The following is a 19,099-nucleotide window of genomic DNA, read 5'->3' on the forward strand; positions in this document are numbered from 1 at the left end:
ATATTTACATTATGAGCCAACGATTAACAGATAACCATAAACTGCCAAAACAACAACTTAATTCAATTTCTTCTCCACTTTAATGAACCAAACTGCTCAAGAGAAAAAATATTGTACATGATTTTTAAATAGCTATCTTCTTAGAAAAATATAATTGGTACAAAGAAAAATAACGGATTAATTAACATCAATAAGAATGATCTCTTTTGTTCCAATTTTTTTTTTCTGGTTTTTTCCTGTTCTGATTTCTTTTTTGCAGTTTTTAAAAAAATAGTATTCTCTCCTAAAAATGCAAATTAGCCAAGCACAAACATTAAACTCTGACAGACCAGATATGGTTTACACATGTAACTAACCTGAAATTTAAGTGCTGTCTGATTGCAACCCAAAACTTTGTAAACTTGAAACCTTTCTAAACACATTCCTTGAATCAATGTGATGAATTATCAAGTCATAAATCCCTCACAGTATTCCTTATCAAATCAAGATGGAAGCTTGTGTGTAATCATATTCTAACTGAACAATTTGAGTAAAATTTCAACTTTGACTTATTCCAGATCCAGCTGGGTAACGTCACCATATCTTGATTTAATTCAATAGGTCCAGGTATAACTGATTAACCCAAATTGTAACCCATGCATCAACCAAATTTTCACTCAGGAGACTTGAGACTCTTTAGTGCACACACTGGGCATGTAGGACTAAAACACAAAATAAGAATAATAATTACTCTTCTGATTAATTCAAGTCTCATAGCCACAGAATTAACTTGTGTGCCAAGAAACAATCGACACTACTTTTCAAGCTAACAAATACATGCACTCCCACAGACAAAATCACAATTTTAAATTTGAGCAACTTGAAAGAGATTGACTTCATAGTACTTTAAGTTATAATAAGTATCATGCTGCGGTCAAGGCCTAGACAGTATATTACCTCTAATACTAGGCAAACTTACTTCACTCTTTCATTGGACAGGCTTCACTGGGCTGTGATTTCCTGATAACTTTCTTGAGAAAACTGGAGTATGCCACTTTGCTTGTGATTTGCTTCAAATAATAATTTTCAAAATCAACATTGCAGAAGTCAACTAGAAGCATTTTGTAAACGTCTTGCTTTGCCTCCATTCTCAGACAGTGCTTCAACAGAGGTTCTCATTGAGGAGCTGGGCTGTATAAAGGGTGCCGACAGACTGGACAGGTGCGACTTAAACATAAACAAAAAGAACTCAATGATTACTCAAGTTCAAAAAGTTATTACAGAACAATGCAATATAATGCTATGAGGAACATGAAGTAAAACATCACACACAGCTTTAATTCTAATCCCTAGTCACTTTCAATTGACATTGCTTTTCCTAATCTTAGAAGACATAAATCACAACAAAGCATCTTCACAAGAGGGACTCCAAAATAAAATAACTACTTACATCCCATTCTGTATCATTGCTATTGCACATTCCCGATGGACTTTGTGTGAGCAGGGTAAAATTTGACACCCACTAAATGCATCCTACACACAAAAAAAAATAACAAACAACAAAAATGAGAGAATAATCATTTCAACTAAAAAAAGCTCATGATGCAATAAAAATGATATGAAATGCAAGGCACTTGCTTTGCACAACTTGTATTTTTTAAGTTTTGAACAGTTCAATAGCTATGCAAAATGAGATTTACATCTGACAGAACACTATAAGAAAACTCACACAGAAACAGGTAAATGTACTTGTAGATTAACAGCTCACCTCAAGACAGATGCAACATTCATCATGACCAGAGTCTGGTCTGCATTTGTGTTTCCCTTGCAGCCGTTTGTCAAGACACACATTACACACATCGCAATGGAATGACTTGTCTTTGTGTATCCTAAAAAAACAAAAAAAAAATCAATAAATATTTCCTACAGTGACTGACTTTATAAGTTCTAGAAAGCTAAGATACACAAAAAGTAAGAGAAGATTAAGTATAATGAATTCCGATGTAGCACAAGATCTTCACCCAATACATCTAAATTAAAGAAATAATTATGCTAACAAGGTTAACTGCTAACAGCTTGGCAGGCATACTGAGTCTGCAGCCATTGTCAAAAGTGCAGGCTCATGTGGAACATCATGACTACATTTCTTTTAGATCTTGGTGTTAAAGAGCAGTTTTCATGATTATTGGGCAGGTTTCATGATTATTATTACAGGCCTAACCAATTGGTATCACATATTTCAAAGATTACCCCAACATGTAAGTTGCTGGGATTTCATAGTCAATGGGGGAACATTCCATCTCCGGCTGGCTAAACATAGGGAAAGGGAGGCAGTAGTTAATCTCAGCTAACATATCCATTTCAAAATGAACTTTCACAGTGAGATAAGTTTGGGGTGATTAGTTGTGGCCATCATGATGGAAAAAGGTTTCTTCAAAATTATGATATGTAGAGAACTTACCTACATATCCCACATTTATCACAGTGATAAGGGTTTTTGTCTATACTTGTGAAGTGCTTGCAGATTCCACAAAAATAAGCTGACATCTTTGCTCCACAGCTACGACATTTGGCACTATCTTCAGCAATCTGCAAAGAGAAGAAAACATTTTTGTTTTTCGTGATTGGGAAAATCATTAGGTCTCAACTTAAAAGCCAAATTGTACAGTCAGTATTACTTACCACATTAGTTGGAATGATGAGTTTGTAACACAAATTACCTCCTTGGAAAATTACTAAGAGCAGACACTCCAAGATACAGCCATTTTGGTTGCAATAGAAAGTAAAACATCATGGCAAGTGAAAACATTTTGGCCACAAAATTTGTCACCAAAGTTGCAAATTTGGCAACCTCTTGTTGGCAGACATAAGCATGTAGCAAACATTAATGTCTTCATTACTTGATAGTTAGGAACTAAAGAGAGCATAATCACGTGGTCTGAAGTAAAATTTTCACAACAGTTAAAGAAAAATGAAGCTATCATAATGATTTGATTTAACGCCCAGGGCACCTATTTACTTTCAGTACCTCAAGGGAGAGTGCTTGTTGGAAACAGGGCAATCAATAGGGACAGGGTGCTTATTTTTTTATTGAGAAACAGCAGAATATGAAACAAAACTTTTGTGTTTGTTTGAGTGAGGATAAAAAAAGACTGAAAAATGGACTGGTTGTCCCTGGATTCTTCCTACCTAGAACAACTAGCCAAGCGATTGCTGCATAATGTTAAGACAGGACTTTTTTGTTTGAAGGAACTGTGCACTCTTAGGAATGCAATAGTTGAGACACTGACTTAAGACTACACTTTTGTCTTGAGGCTTTACATGAGCGATTTAAGGAAGAAAGACCACCAATGATCTCAATGTACATGTATTTTAACAGTGCTATTACTGAAATGGAATAGCTATAGGGGCACTTAATGGAATAGGAGCAGTTAATAGAATAAGGGTGCTTATTCAATAGGAGAGTTATTAACAAAAACAAATTTGAAGATCAATAATCATGATTTAAAATGTTGAATTCTTCATTTACCTCTTGTTCATGATGACAATAGCTGCATTTAAGATGAGTTGCATGGCTTGCTTTAGCTTCCTCATTGTCACATTCTTTGGAGTTGTTATGGCAACGGTGGCATGAATAGAAGTTGTTACAGCAAGGGAAACGTACTCTACAATGACGTTGGTAATGCTCACAAAGCCACAAAGACTGTCCAGTAACTGGTTCCTGCTGTTGAGGCCATCCTCTGGCTTCCTCTAGCTCCCTTGCTTCTCTTTCTCTCTTCTTTTGTGCTCTTTCTGCTCGAATTTCACGCTCTTTTCTTTCAATTTCTCGGCCAAACTCTTCTCTTTCTTCTCTTTCTCTAAGCACTCTTTCCACCATAGTACATGCTTCCTCCACACGCTGTTCCAACTCAAGCAAGGAGTTGTCAGTGGACTCCACTGATTCTGTGCCATAGTTTTCATTTGGTATTGAACCTCCAGACTGGGCAGAATTTTCATCATGATCTCCTCCTGTATTAGCACCAGATGTTATGCAAGAGCTTGAAGTATTACCAGCACTGTTCCCTTCTCTATAGGTTCCAGAGGCCAAATGATCACCTATTGTGTTCAATATGCTGCTTGAGTTCCTACGTCCAGATATATTCACACCATCCCTAATTAAAGATGAAGAGACTGGTGACAAATGGGTATTCCCACCAAATTCCAACTCTGATAAAAGTCTGCTGTCTGATTGATTAGCCATTACCACTGAAGATAAAGTTTGAAAATCTGTTGAAGCATTTGGTTGGTGACCATAACTTTGAGTATTACTTGTTGAAGTAGCCAATAATCCTAAATTTGAGGTTGATGGTGTTTGCATTTGCAAAGGCTCCAGAGGTAAAGTTGATGTTGTTCTAGTGAAGCCAATGTTACTCTGTATACCAATTACAGAATGTGTCATTTGAGGTCCTGTAGTTCCCAGAAAGTCAGGGGTCAATCTTGAACCAGTGAACCCTGACTGTAGAATATCACTACTACACAAAGATGAAAATTGGTCATGTTGGAGAAGTCGAGGCTCTTGTATGTCAGATGCTAAAAAATTAGGATCAAATGAGTTGAAGTTACTGTTTGTGTTGGTATTACCTCCAATATAGCTATACAAGGGTCCAGCTAGAAGTACAGAATTACCATTAAGTGTGTTGTGATATGGGTTGCCATCTTCACCATTTCCTCTAATAGATGCTCCCCCAGTCAAAGGAAATACTGAAGAATAAGGTGAGTAATATGGTGGATCTGGCCTTGAAGTAACTTGAAAGTCACCAAGGTACAGTTTTTCTTTGTTTGAGTTTGCAATGCCCTCTACATGAGAATTGCATGCTCCTTGTGAAGAAAAATCTTTAGCCAACATCTCCTCTGCATAAGTGTAATACAGACTCTTATGAAGATGTTTGTCTTCAGAGTGTCTCGCTAGGAATGCATTGGCCACTCCTGCAACTTGTTGAGGAACCCGGTCAAGCGATGAGAAACAAAGCAAACTACATTCTGAAGATCTGTTTCCTTTAGAAGGTCTGTCTCTCGGTCTAGCACCCAAATGCTCCCATTTACTTGACTGATTGCTTGTGTGACAATCAGACTGATCTATGACTGTGTCTATTTGGTCAGTGACCCTTACAACTGAGAGATTTTGCTTCCGAGTTGTATCTCTATGTGCAAAAGGACCTTGATTTACATTAGTTACATCTACCTCTACTAGCTTTAAACTACTTTGAGTTCTATTGGGAATGCTGACAGAACCATCCACAAGATCACCATCACAAAAACTATTATAGCTATCTAGGTCTTCTCTTTCACCCTTTGCAGCACACCCTCCTTTCATCTCTTCATTTTCAAATTGTTTATTTTCCAGGAATGATAACAAATACCTCTCTTGGTTGTTCTCTCCACTACTTTCCCAAGCCTTCACAGCTTGATCAAAATTCAGTGGTGTGGTAATTGAGCATAAATTTGAATCTCCAGTTGAAGGCTGCAAATTATTAGCAGAATTGGTTGATGACTGTGACAAACTAAAAACTGAACCACAACTCTCAGTCGATAACCTAGAATTACTAATGTCTCTAATAGAACTTGATTCCGGTAAATTATCTGCATTTAAATTAGAGAGAGTCACATCACCATCACTGTAAAATGTGTTTCCAATGGAACAGTTACAAATTGGAGCCTGTTCATCAATCTCAGTAGTTTCGTTACTTTCTCTGTGTTCTTCCAATTCATCAGAAATTTCATCAGCTTCATTATAGGAACTCTCAGGCACCTCATTCAGCTGATTTCCTTCTAGACAAGAGGAAGTGTCTCCCTCTGATAAAGCACCATTTTCATTGCACCAAGTTGTAATTTGCTCTGCAAGATGAAAAGAATTCATTCTAACTGAAACAGCTGATAGATTCCAACATTCCATTTCTTTTGAGTGTTCTCTGATATGACTTATTGAATAAAAATACATTTCCCTTCTTCCACAAACACCAAAAAATTCTCTCTCATCTCAAACTAAATTTTAACAAAGACTTACCATAGAGGACTTGAGGTTTGAAAATTGGGGAAAATCACTTGGGTGACATATCCCCCAGTTTTGCCCCCCTGTAGGGAATTTTCCATCAACTGATGCATTTTGACCAAATGCACACAGCAAACATATTTGATGGATCATACCCTTCAATATTGCACAGCTTGTAATCTTGATAGAACTAGATACAAATTCTTGAAGTGCACAGAGTCAGACATAAAAGAGCCATACCATGCATATGTAGCGACCATCAAGAATTTAAAAGATACCATTATCCAAGCAATAAATAAAATAATTTTATTGTATTGATCCATCCAGCAACTGTTTGTAAAAACTTAAGAGACTTGTTTAGGGGCCTCTATAACTTTCAACCAATTTTTTTACCTGATCTGTCCATAGAACCTGCATCATGAAGTAGTTCCCCTTCATAAGATGCTCCTCTGGTTGTACCAAGCATACTTTGCTCACAAGGATATTCATTCAGCAACTTTTGACGTCTTTCTTTACTTTCAAGGAACAACTGTCTTCCCACCTCAGCTTCAAGTCTTTGTTTCACTTCTTCCATTTGAGTCAATTTCTCTTTCAATTGACTTATTTCATCCTCTTGTTTACTACAACGATCCTGATAGGCAGCAATATCATCTTGTAACTGGCTGTTAGCAGCATTGATTATGTCATTGGATCTCTGCAATTGGCTTACAACAACACTGTTTTTTTGACAACATAGGCATGTACAATTTAACCGTTCACTCTGTTTGAACTCTTGGTAGCTATGATCAATGCCATAATCCACAACCACAGTTTCTGTGTCATAATGATCTTCCCTTGACAGTAAACCTTTACTACTTGGCATCTCATCAGAGTCAGCCTGTAACTTTGTTGAACTATCAGATAAAGGCCTAGCACTACCATATTCCTCTCGATAAGTGTTCTCCATTGATTCAATAGATGCTTCTTCAGACACAGATAGTGACCTCCTCAGGGGACTATCTAGCATTGCTCTCGCATTGCTAGGAGTTGGACAGATCCAGGTCGGGGATGATGTTGAGCCAACTGATACCAGAGATTCATCAAACTGCTCATCACCAATGCACTGAAGGTTGAGTGTACAAGTCTCATTTTCATCTTCAGATTTAACCTCAATTGAGTTACCACTGAACTCCTTGGACTGATGTACAAAACAGCTTTCTGCCTTCAATCTGTAATGCAGTTGCTGACATTTCTCCAGGGGAAATTTTTCTTCACTCAACTTTACCAGATCATAAATCAGGGAAACATCTTGTTCAGGAGCCGTGAAGGCATCTTGTGCTACTGTTATGAGGTGATCAAATTCTCGACAAATTGCCTTCTGTAGCAAACGAAGCTGATCCGCTGTTAAAGTAACTGTCCCTGCTTTGTTGTCTGTGGAGCTTTGAAGACTGTCATGAAATTTTTGACTGAGAGGTTTGACATATATCTCAAAAAATGAACAAAACTCCCCCAACTTACTTGGCTGAGCATGAACTTTTGTTTTAAGGATAACCTCAAACAGAGTTGTGCAATCTCTTTCATAATGGGACATACCATTACATAATTCTTTGTTGGTACCATTTTTTACAGGGCCAACATCTCTCACAGCCCAAGCACCATCAAAGAAACAGAAGGTCACTGAAGGGTTCACTTGCTTCTTCCTCACTCTGTTTGAGGCTTCTTGCATCACTTGTGGTAAACTCTGGACCACACAATCAAGCTTGTTAAGGTTAGGTTCCTCAGGAGGTAATGCCACTGCTCCGAGGGTATTACAATTCATGACTGGTCCAGGATTACAGCTACAACAAATTCAGCTGCTCAGCCAAGTAAGATTGATCGATGTTCTTTTACTGCCTAAAACACATAGGAAAAATCATGCTCATCACAAAGATGCTTGAATGCAACCTCTAACAAAATGACCCCTTGAATTTCCTTTCTTCCAAATAAACATGTACACCCAAAAAAATAACACAGAGAAAGTAAAATTATACATGAAATGAAAGGTAAGACAAATATCCCCAACCAAGAATTAAAACAGAGGCCTGTTATTTTTTTTCACTTCAAATTCATCAAGAACAGTGATATCATTTATCAAAACAACTTTTAACAAGAACTATTCTGTTACTGTTTTGTAATACAACAATTAAAACCATTAATAGAACCATTTTAAAGTGCATCTTTGGAAGCATAAACAGACTCTGACATTTAGTGCATAGCCATTCAGAGTCCTAGCTCAAACTCATACATGAATGCCAGAAGGCCTCTTGTAAATATCCCAAGTCTTTAAACACAAATTATGCAAATATAAAACTTTTCTTAAGTGCAATTAGCTGGAGAGGTGTAAACTCTGATATGACCTTCAAGTCTTGAATGGGTAGAAAGTTCTTAAACTGGCACCCTGCCATCTTTAAATGACGCTGAAAGTAATGGAATGCCAAGGAGCTCGGAGTGATTTCATGAATACTGTGTAAGGAAATATGAAGTATAATAGCATAACAGTTGGGGAAAGAAAATCATCTCCTAAAGAGTTTGTCCTTTATACGTCATCAAACTTAAATTGTATGCAAGAAAAAAAAGGATACTGACAAACCAAAACAACAGAGGAAAACATACCCTCTGTTTGGCTTAAGCTAGCCTCTGTTCACTCAAAAACACACAAAAAAATTTACATCTGTTCTGCCAGCTAAACCTCATTAAACTTGCTTGGTTCTGTGGCATTATTGTGTTTCAAATAGCAAGTCAGAATAAATAAAGTTTTAATGTGTTACCCTTTTTGAAGTGAGCATTTGAGTGAAAAGATAGATGGCAGAACTTTCCTATCAACAGGTTAGACCCAATTTTGTGTTACTGCTTTAGAGTGCATGAGAAAATGTAAAAAAAAATTAATTCTGCAGTTTTTATATAACATACTCCCGGCAATATCTCCTTACTGATACAGGAATTTAAATTAAAAGTTTCCCCTCATAGTAAAAGGGACATTCGTAGAGTTCACAATATTACAGAGTTTGTCCGATTTTATACCTTATGTCATTGAATAACTTCTAAATATCAGCAATGCTGTGATCTCAATCCTACAGAGTTTGTCCATTTGGTTTTTAACCCTTGTGCGAGAAGTTAAAAAAAGTTGTTATCAATGCTACGACTCCTTTTTGGTTCTTTGCACAGTAATAATTCACCTCTGTCATACTGTTTAGAAATATATTTATCTAGTTTAACTATATCTTCATAGACATATGCATGACTATCTAACGCAGGCAGAAAACACCGAATTTTGTTTGGAGTAAATATAGCTAAAAAACATAATGCAATACTAACATTTGCTGACCTTTTGAGAGGCAATGCAGTGCTCTTTACACCTATTTATGTTTCCAAGTATTCTCCTTTATAACCTTTGTAATACTTAGCTCTTTACATAACAGTTTGTTCAAGTTTAACCCATCTTTGTGAGCCCACTGCTGGAAACTGAGTCACACAATTCCCTTGAATCACTTTGGTCACAATATACTGAACATTAACAAATGCACAAAATTTCTACCATGCAGCCTTGTGCAACCTTGCCCACAAAAGGAACAACACAATTCAGTAACACAGAAATCACATATAAACAGTAACGACCGCATCACTTATTTTTAGTCCTAAAATGTTGTTCTCTTGTTAGTACTTGAATACAGCAACAAAGAGAGAAAAAATTAGCATATCATGCCCTGAGCAAAGCACACAATATAATCACAGCCTAACATCATTAACTGCACAGAGACATGGTTAAGTTCAGTTACAGCAACATTCCTATGTTTGAAGGTTTTTGTAATGTTATGTTTACTTAAATATTTTCAATCTTTCATTGATTGAAATTTAAACAATGTGGGCCAAATAATATATAAATTCTCAACAATTAGAAAGCATGCAGCCAAAAAATTAGGGAATACATGTTTTATGGTCACTTGTGGTTTAAAATGGTATCAAAGCATTTTTCTTGAAGGCCACAGCTGTTCTTAATGCTAAATTGCCTATATATGGAGCAGCAGGTAATACGCTGACAGTTTGCAAAGACACGTGATCACAAATCATTCTGTTATTGGATCTGCCACTCTCGTGACTTTAACCAGACCAATCACAAGCCTGTTGGTTATTTATACAAAAAAAATTAAGAAGACTCTGGGATGGCACAATCATAAAAGAACATTGAATAGCTGAAGCTGACTAGCTTACACTTGAGTTAATGCCGTGAAAGAGAAGGCAAAGCTCTTCCAGTAGCAAATTGTCAACATGCAATGTGAATCTGCAAATCTAAAGTGAAGTTCTGGTTTTTAAGAGACTCAGTTTTCTTTTTCTTAATATTTTCTATCCTCTGGTTGAAACATGTAAGCTGAAATGGTGAAACCAAGCAAGTGCATGGAGCACTGTTATCAGAAATTTGAACACAATCTTGAGGTAGGAACATAATTTTTTTTAATGGATAGATTTACAACCCTGATTTCAAGTGTAACTTGTGTAGGAAAATTTAACATTTATTTTACCATGACTCCTACTTATCTAACTAGATCAGCACACTCTTGAGACTTAAAGCAGACCAATCACATACCTGTTGTTGTTATTATAAAAAATTATACAAAAAAATCAAAGATACTGCGATAGTGCAATCATATACATTGAAGAACATCGAAGGGTCCCTGCTCAGTGACTTATCACCTAAGAGACTACATGCATCGAGTGCTAGAAGGATGCATCATGAATCTGCGATTTGAAGTGAACATTTTGTTTTTAGGTGACTCAGTTTCGTTTTCTAAATATTTTCTTCCCTCTACTTGAAATATATATGCTGAAATGGTGAAACCAAAGCGGGCACATGCGAACGCGCCATCAACGATTTGAACACGATCTAGATGTTAGAGCAATGTAGAATGAAAGTTGAGCAAAATTCACGTCCAATTTAACCATGGCTCCTTCTTACCCAGCTACATCGAGCAGAAAGTTGAAATATTCACAACAAAATTAAACACCTTCGAATTCTCTACTAAGCACAAACGGCAGTTCCACTTTAGCGACGAGTTTCTACATTTTTCCGCCATTTACGACGCCAATACAACTCTTGAAACGGTGTTTTCACCGCAACAATAATTACAACATTACTGTTAAATTGAAGAATCAAACTTTTTGCTTGTTAAGATTTTAATAAAGTTATTGAATTGCAAATAGATGGTGTTTTCTAGCTGTGGAAAGACGAAGACCACGATATTCATTAAAAGCAGTTCAAATAACTACTTTTGGGGACAACGAAACGTTCAGGCACCTTCCCTTTCAGAACACCTTTTTCTTGTATTTTTGTTTTATCATTTATCGTTTACAACGCTTTACACGAAAGCAAAAACGACGGAGAAAGAAATACAAACCGACAAATTTTCTTTGTGCATACCTAACTAGCTAGCTTGCAAGAAATTCAAGAAACATCTGCAACACGCAAAATACAGATAAAACCTGACGGGAAAGGGCTTTTCGAATGCAGAGTTAAAGCACATTACTAAAGCTCTGTCATATGAAGCAAAATTCCCATAAATAAAAACGTCAAAACGATACTAATGATAAAAGTAAAATCTACAATCATACCTAGAGTACCTCTGAGGCGACTGCGTTCCCTCTCGATTGACGGCTACCGAGCACCTTTGCTGTAGGCGCAATTTATTTATTTATCCTCGTCGTTCTTTGATTGTAGCGAAGAAAAACATCTTAAGCATCTTGGCGCGTCGTCGTGTGTTTGCTAAGCTCCGTCTAAGCCGCCAAAAGGTGGCGTTTCCCGCGCGAACAAAAGACCATAGTGCTCTGAAACTCCTTAGTCAGCATGACTTGCCTTGTGAGAGAACAACTTAAGCATTAACCAGTTGTTCAGACTTCATTGGTAGGCGGTTTTGCGTCACAGTGCAGGTAAAATATCAGCTTTTCTACCTGAACTAGCAAGATGAATAAGTGGAATCTTCCTCAACGCATGAAAGCTCGTTTGTAGAAAATCTATCTAGCAGTAACTAAAACGGCGCTGAAATCTCGAATTAAAAAAATTTCAGCTGCTCCGCTTCATGCAAACACAGTCGCCATCGTTATGCGCAGTTGGAATATGAAGCACGTTTGCGTAATAGCTCGAATTTGCAACTAGTATAATGCGCATACAAAGCATGTTTGCATAGTAGCTCGAGTTTACGCCCTCGCTCACGTCCGCACTGAGGCAATCGAATGCACACTCTTAATTATGAAGCATTGAAGAATACATTACTGTCAGAGTGAGATGGCAAAATCAATTGACACATACGGTGATAATATTTAAATTTTTAGGAACGACATGCTTTCTTTGCCTCTAGGTTACGTGAACCTCGTTTGCTTTGCGACTTCTATTTTGCCAGCCTAGAGTGGAGCATCAAGGCATGTCAAGTTAAGAGAAAGCATTATTAAAAAACTGCTAGCAATCTTCCGACAGCTTAATTAATACCACACGCATTTTTTTAAAATTTAATTTCATGTTACCAATGATGATAATTTGGGGATACCATATGCGCCAGAGCATTGATCGGAGATACACAGAAATATATGCAAATAGCTAAAGAAATTCGCACTCGAGACACACAAGTAATACATGTTCTCTTCCCGTCTGGGTCAGAATGCTGTCATATGATTAAAACGAACGTTACCTTCATCTTTCAACCTCACTCTTTGAAAGTTATGTAATTTGCCTCTAACTAAGCTTAGCCCCATTTCCAACGAGGACCAGTTTGCGCAACGCGAAGAGAACAATATGAGTAATATCATCATCATCAAAAGGTTTGGACAGCGTGTACAGAAAAGAAGAAGAGGACATCGAGACACAAGATAGGGAGGTGGAGGTGGATTGGCTGTGTCTGCCGTGATCTGAACCAAAATGAAATTGAACTTACAAAGCACAAGATTACACTTGAAGGTTGTCAGGCACCTGGAAGACTCGAGAATTCCTCGGGAACACTATAGACGCAGAGATAGGGAGACATGATATAAACTCTAGCTTGAAAGAAACATCACACTGGCCAGGCCTACCGAGGGCCTTTTTCATTGCCCTTTACAGAGTTAAGTTCGATTGGTAGTTTGTGGAAGAACGACATAATAAATTATTTTATGTTACTTCTCTGGTTGTGGTATAAGGATGTCAATTTTCAGAGAACTATTCATTTATATTTTGATGTGTTTGATACAAACCGTGCCCTGCTTTGGTCACGTGGAAAAGGCAAACCTACCTAAATTATGGCACAGAAGCAGAAGAAAAGAAGAACAGACGGGGCGGACAGGAATGCCTAACACGAGGGGTAAAAATAATGGAAGAATGACCAAAAATATTTGAATGGGGCGAACGCTGACATCAATTGAATCTAACTTGAACAACGCCGCGTCGGAGAAATATTTTATATTCTAACATAGCTAGTAAATTTGCCTACTCAAATTGCGTGAGCGTGCTTCGTATTCCTATTGTGCACGCTCATGACGCCAGCAAACAAATCTCTCGAGAAAAAAAATTTCCATCTGGTTGAAAGTGTTATAAAACAATTGGTTCATACGTCAGCTGTGCGTTCATCGAGATATGAAGCACGAGGGAAGTTTGGAGAGCACGAAAGATGCGTAAGAGTTGCTCTCGGCTACGCCTCGAGCAACTCTAGCTTCTTGAGTGCTCTCCAATCTTCCCAATTGTTTTATAACATTTTCAACCCGATGAAAATTTTTTTTTCCAAAGGGATTTGTTCGATGACGTCATGAGCGTGCACAATAGGAATATGAAGCACGCTCACGCAATTGAATTTGATTAGACAAATATACTAGCTATGTTATAACACTTTTTGACCACTAAAATAAAAGTACATTTAAAGTTTGCTACCTTGTTCGAGAAAAGATTGAAGAAACTGTAAAATGTAAGGTTATCTTTTCAGACTGAGACACTTAATGATTAATATTTTCGTGGTTTCCTTTCCACTCAATTTATTAAAGAACATTCTGAATATTCCGGATCTTATAGAGTTCCTCCTTATATGGACGCCTTTTTGACTGAAATAAGCATTTACCTCTCAAATAAGCTATTTCATGAATTTGACCTCAAACTAAAATTAAATTTACATTCCTTGTACACTTAATTTTAATGCGTGCGTGATGACACATCGGATAACTTTTCAAATAACTATGGGTAAGCTTATCTGCCACCTCAATGAAAGGCTTCAGTTTACTACTTCTAAAGAATGGGCATTTGCGTTCAGACGCGGTTTCAAGAAACGTAGATTAAATGTATACGCAAGTATTGCATAACTCGTCAAAGTTCGCTAGTTGTTTTAAATCTATCCGTCTTTACCAATAATTCCAACATCATTCATTCTTTACTGTTCCTACTGAGTTTTATTATGTGGCATACAAGAGGAATCGTGAATATTGTGTTGAAGTAAGAGTGATGTTGATCGACTCTGAGATACAACGCGAATACGCATAGAGAGAGAGACTACAATCATTTGAATGTTCTTTAAATTCAAAAAGCTTTTGGCTGAAATTTAAGTCAAGCATGAACATTAGAAGCGACTCAGAGAAAACGGAACGAGAAACAAGAATGATCCTAGCACGGAGATGTAACAATTCACAAGCAAAGAAAAAGTACAAAGGTTCTACTCACCTCTACAAGACTCGGATATAGTTCGCGGTAATGCAATCCTTATCCTTGCTCTGTGATCTGCCGACCGAAACATTCTTATTAGCAATATCTGCATATATCTCGTCAGACGTTTCGGTGTGGTGTAGTACTACTGTGTATTTTTATGAGTTGCGCCGTATTTTGACGAGCCCGTAGAGCGAGTCAAAATATAGACAATGAATGAAAATACTCAGTGATACTACACGACACGACTAATAAGTTACTTATTACTAACTGCTTTTTTTTTCCTGCTTGGTCTTTCTGCGCATTTCTCATAGGGCGGGAAAAGCAAAGCGGAAAGAGAAGCGTAGCGCCCGCAGCCGACTGGTTAAACAGGTTTTTTTTACAGTACAAAATAACCAACTGTCCAAATAACCGTACGATATCGCAGGATATTTGTACTCTATTCGCGCGTTATTTTTACCCTACTTCGTGCAGTTGGATTATATGAGTTAATTGAAGCTTTCGACATCGACTTTTGAATACCTATTATATTTGACATAGTTTGATACATATGGGACCGAAGGCGATATTTTATTGCCGTGGTATCAGTCTAAATCGTTATAACCACACATGGACGCTCCTTAGTCCATCCGTTACCTTTTCTTCTCTAAGCACCAGTTACAGGCTCTATATTGGCTAGCCTGATTGTGGTTTGTCGACTTGATTATTCCCAAGGCAGCTTTTTGGAAAAAAAATTCAGGAGAATCTTATACTGACAGGCTTAACAATTCAGTTTTGATGCTATAATACCGCCACTCCCCTAAATACAACGCTATCCAAACTAATTTGTGTTTTCTAAAATGGCACACTTTTAGATAAATCAATGGTTTTTTTCTGCATGTTTTTGTGAACACTTAAGAAGAATCAAATTTTGCGTCAGTCACTGCATAGACTTAATTCCAACGAATTCAAGGGGTGCGTTCAAATTTGCTTCAGTAAACCCAAGGTTCCTCAAAAGGGTCAATGAAGCCACACTTCAGTAAAACATTATCTACTCAAAAGCCCAGCTGGCCTAGTTATACCAAGACCAGTTCAATCACTGAGTGTTAATAAATACTCAGACCCTTTTTTTTAATGTACATGTGATGTACCTACACTTTCTTTAATTTTTACAAATACAGGCTTTTAGTTGGAGAATAATTTGGTAATATATACACTGTAAAAAGTAACTGTAATTTTGAGCATAGATATAAATCTTTTCATTGTATATTGTCGCCTGATGTATTTTTTAGCATGTATAAGGATTAAACATCTGATTACAGTGTTCAATCCTATAACATTATTAAAATAGATAGAAACCTCTAAAAATTTATGAAAATGTTGGGTAAAACATTTGACGACGTTTCGATTTTGCTTCACGACATTATCAAGATAAGAGTAAAAATGACAAGTGAAAATATAGGAAGTAATAAAAACAATGGAAAGAATGTTTCAGTCCGTGTGGGTGTAGTTCCTAAGGGTAAAATACAACTAAGTGTTACGTAAAACTTTCGGCGCGAATCGAGTCAGTCTGTGTGTTCAACGAAGGTTTGATGCCCTGAATAAAAGCGTTTTTTACAGTCAAACTCTGTGACGGATCTAGGAAAGGGGCCCTAAAAAAAGAATCGCAGAAGGAAGCAAAGCCGGCGGGGCAAGCGACAAAAAAACTTGTATAAAGAAAATTACGCCCATTGTTGTTTTTGTGATAATTCCACACATTTCTTCGTCTTGAGCCTTAGCGCTAAGAACTTTACGATTTTTATTAAGGGATTGTCGATCCTTTTCTTTTTTATTCATCAGTTAAGTCGACTTTTCCTGTCAGGAAAGGGCTATTGTGTTGATATGATGAACAAAATAAAACATGGTTTCTTGTATATACATAGACACGCGTAGATATGGAATTTCTCTTCTCATGATCAACTCGATATCTCACTCGTTCGCTGCGTTCACTCGTGAGCTATCGAGTCGAACACTCGAAGACACTCGAAGAGAAATTCCTTGTCTACGCGTGTCTATGTATATACAAGCGAGCGACGTACCTGTGAAATTTACTCCATAGTATGATTGAAGCAGTATCGAAAATTGGCGATAAAAATCATCACCACGGGCTTCACTCGGCTCTTCAAGTAGGCAGTTAAAAGAAGCAAAAATATGAATACCCATATGACCTCCTCATGACAGGCTGTAGCTAGCATGAGGCAAGACGAGGCGATTTTGGTCTTTTTTTTTTCCGAAGAAATGTTTAATTGAAAAAATAACCCCTGGAAAAAATTGGATTGGTTAAAAAAGCATTTCTAGATTAAATCTTCTGGTCGTGTGACTCATGGTGATCATGTGAAAGTGTTCTTTTTTTTTTTTCAGAGGGCTCGGTAACGAATCCTGAAATCTGATTGGTTCTTTACGCGGTCTTTATTTTCCTATCTCTGCCCACGGGCTACGGTTACGCTTTTGCGAGTCGCCGAGTACATCCCTACTTTCGTGGCCATTTTTCACAAATATATCTCGTTTTTCCGGCTGGGCAGTGTTTTTAAGCAAATACGTTGGTCACTACCTCAAGCCGATAAATGACTTATTAATCCTCTCTTTTCTCTCTCTCAAATCACTTAGGTTGACAGAAATATATTGATTTCAGATTGAATTTGTATAAGCATTAGTGTCACTAGGGACATAGCTAGGAACATAGGAGTTGTTTTTGATGAGACCTTGTCACTGGATAAGCATGTGAGTTCCGTTTGTAAATCTGCTTTATTTCATCTTCGGAATATCGCTAAGATTAGAATGTATCTGACTTTTGAGAGCACAAAGACCCTTGTCCATGCTTACGTTACTTGTCGACTGGACAATTGTAACTCGTTGCTCCTCGGGTCACCGGACTATATTATTCAGAAGCTCCAGCGCGTTCAAAACTGCGCCGCACGCCTTGTAGCTGGGCAACCTAGGGCTGCGCACATTCGCCCCGTCCTTAAGGAGCTACACTGGTTACCTGTGGAGCAGCGAATTACCTTTAAAGTATTACTGTTAACTTTTAAAGCTCTCAATAATCTGGTGCCTCCGTATTTAAGTCAACTTATAGTCCCATATAACCCTACAAGAAATCTTAGGTCTGCTGGCAAACATTTATTAGAAGTACCGAATGTGCGCCTGAAGAGCTATGGGGACAGGGCCTTTTCGGTCGCTGCCCCAAAGCAATGGAATGATATTCCCTTAGACATTAAATTAAGTAGATCAGTTGATGTTTTTAAATCTAGATTGATTGAAAACTTATCTTTTCAGACTCGCTTTCATTTGACTTTTTGTTTTAGTGTTATTGTTAGTTAGTTATTTTCTTTTTTGATTGTAAAGCGATATAGAGCTTTTGTATATACCGCTATACAAATAAAGTTATTATTATTATTATTATTATTATTACTAGGTGATAAGCGGCCAACAAATAACAAAGTAATATGGTATGTACAGTCGATAAACATTTTGTTTAACTAGACCGTGATGAAATTTATGTATACAAATTTCAGAGCTTTGGGGCCTGTTCACATGAAAGTGAGGAACCCTAGATAGGTGATGTCACCGTCACCTGCCAAGCCCTAGTCGAATGATGCCTGCCTTAACATACAATTTTACAACCCCGGGATCCCGGGAAAAGGCTGTTGACGCGCCTGCTTGCCAAAAAAATTATTCAGATTTCGAATTGTTAGCTTGTTAGATGAACTTCGCTTCCTTTCTTAAATATTCATGACAACTTGCTGGCTCGAGGACTGACTCTACTCTCTCTAGGAAAGTGTTAGTCTTAAGCTTGTAAAGGCGACAGCAACCAAGCCGCCAACATCCGACCAACGCCACTATTTCTCACTCGGCTAGCGAACAATGTTGAGCCATGCGAACTGACCAGCCTCCACACACCAAGCATGCACCCCCGGTAATATCATCAAAGTGCTCTGTGAGCAAACTCGTGAATTAACACATGATTTTTTGGATTATGTTTAATGTTTTCTGGTTTAGGGAATTTTGTGGTTGATTTTCATATCTAGAGTACGAGCAGTAGTTCAGTGTTCGCTAATGTAGCAAAGAAACAAAGTAACGTTGGGATAAGAAGGCATTACAATTGAAATTGAAATGATCATGCTATTGCATTTGACAAGGTTGGATGATGTCATGTGTTTTAAACGTATATCATTTCTGTTTCTGGTTCAAAATAAAAGGTTGGAAGTAAATGTGGGTGAAAAGTGAAATTTACTGTCTATCATTGTAAATATTAGAAAATCAAGGCAACACTTTCTTAATGAAAACATTGACGATTCCCTCTTTATCAAATGAGACAAACGGGAACGAGTTTTGAGTGATATAACTAAGCCAAGACTGCCACCGTCATTTTGGATCTCCGCCTGGGTAGATTTTAGTCACGTGCTAGGCAACGTGTA

At 37.4% G+C, this 19,099-nt stretch overlaps 1 protein-coding gene across 7 annotated transcripts in view; it reads right to left on the minus strand.

Moving 5' to 3' along the window:
- Positions 1-51: 51 nt before the first annotated feature.
- Positions 52-19,099, minus strand: part of LOC131788595 (uncharacterized) — a 30,895-nt gene continuing 11,847 nt past the window's right edge. For 3 of the 7 annotated variants that reach the window (XM_066172113.1, XM_066172114.1, XM_066172118.1), the window contains 8 exons: positions 14,685-14,741; positions 6,401-7,879; positions 3,509-5,853; positions 2,441-2,568; positions 1,748-1,868; positions 1,430-1,512; positions 959-1,206; positions 52-701 (listed from right to left, as the gene is read on the minus strand). In XM_066172113.1, coding sequence (XP_066028210.1) covers positions 1,155-1,206; positions 1,430-1,512; positions 1,748-1,868; positions 2,441-2,568; positions 3,509-5,853; positions 6,401-7,805 — 4,134 coding nt within the window. In that variant the 5' untranslated portion in view covers positions 7,806-7,879; positions 14,685-14,741 and the 3' untranslated portion in view covers positions 52-701; positions 959-1,154. Of the gene's footprint in view, positions 702-958; positions 1,207-1,429; positions 1,513-1,747; positions 1,869-2,440; positions 2,569-3,508; positions 5,854-6,400; positions 7,880-11,629; positions 12,283-14,684; positions 14,742-16,723; positions 16,807-19,099 lie in introns of those variants that run through there. The other 4 variants (XM_066172117.1, XM_066172115.1, XM_066172119.1 and 1 more) reach the window with 4 other exon arrangements.

Source organism: Pocillopora verrucosa, chromosome 9 (assembly GCF_036669915.1).
Source record: "Pocillopora verrucosa isolate sample1 chromosome 9, ASM3666991v2, whole genome shotgun sequence".
NCBI classification, from domain to species: Eukaryota; Metazoa; Cnidaria; class Anthozoa; order Scleractinia; family Pocilloporidae; genus Pocillopora; species Pocillopora verrucosa.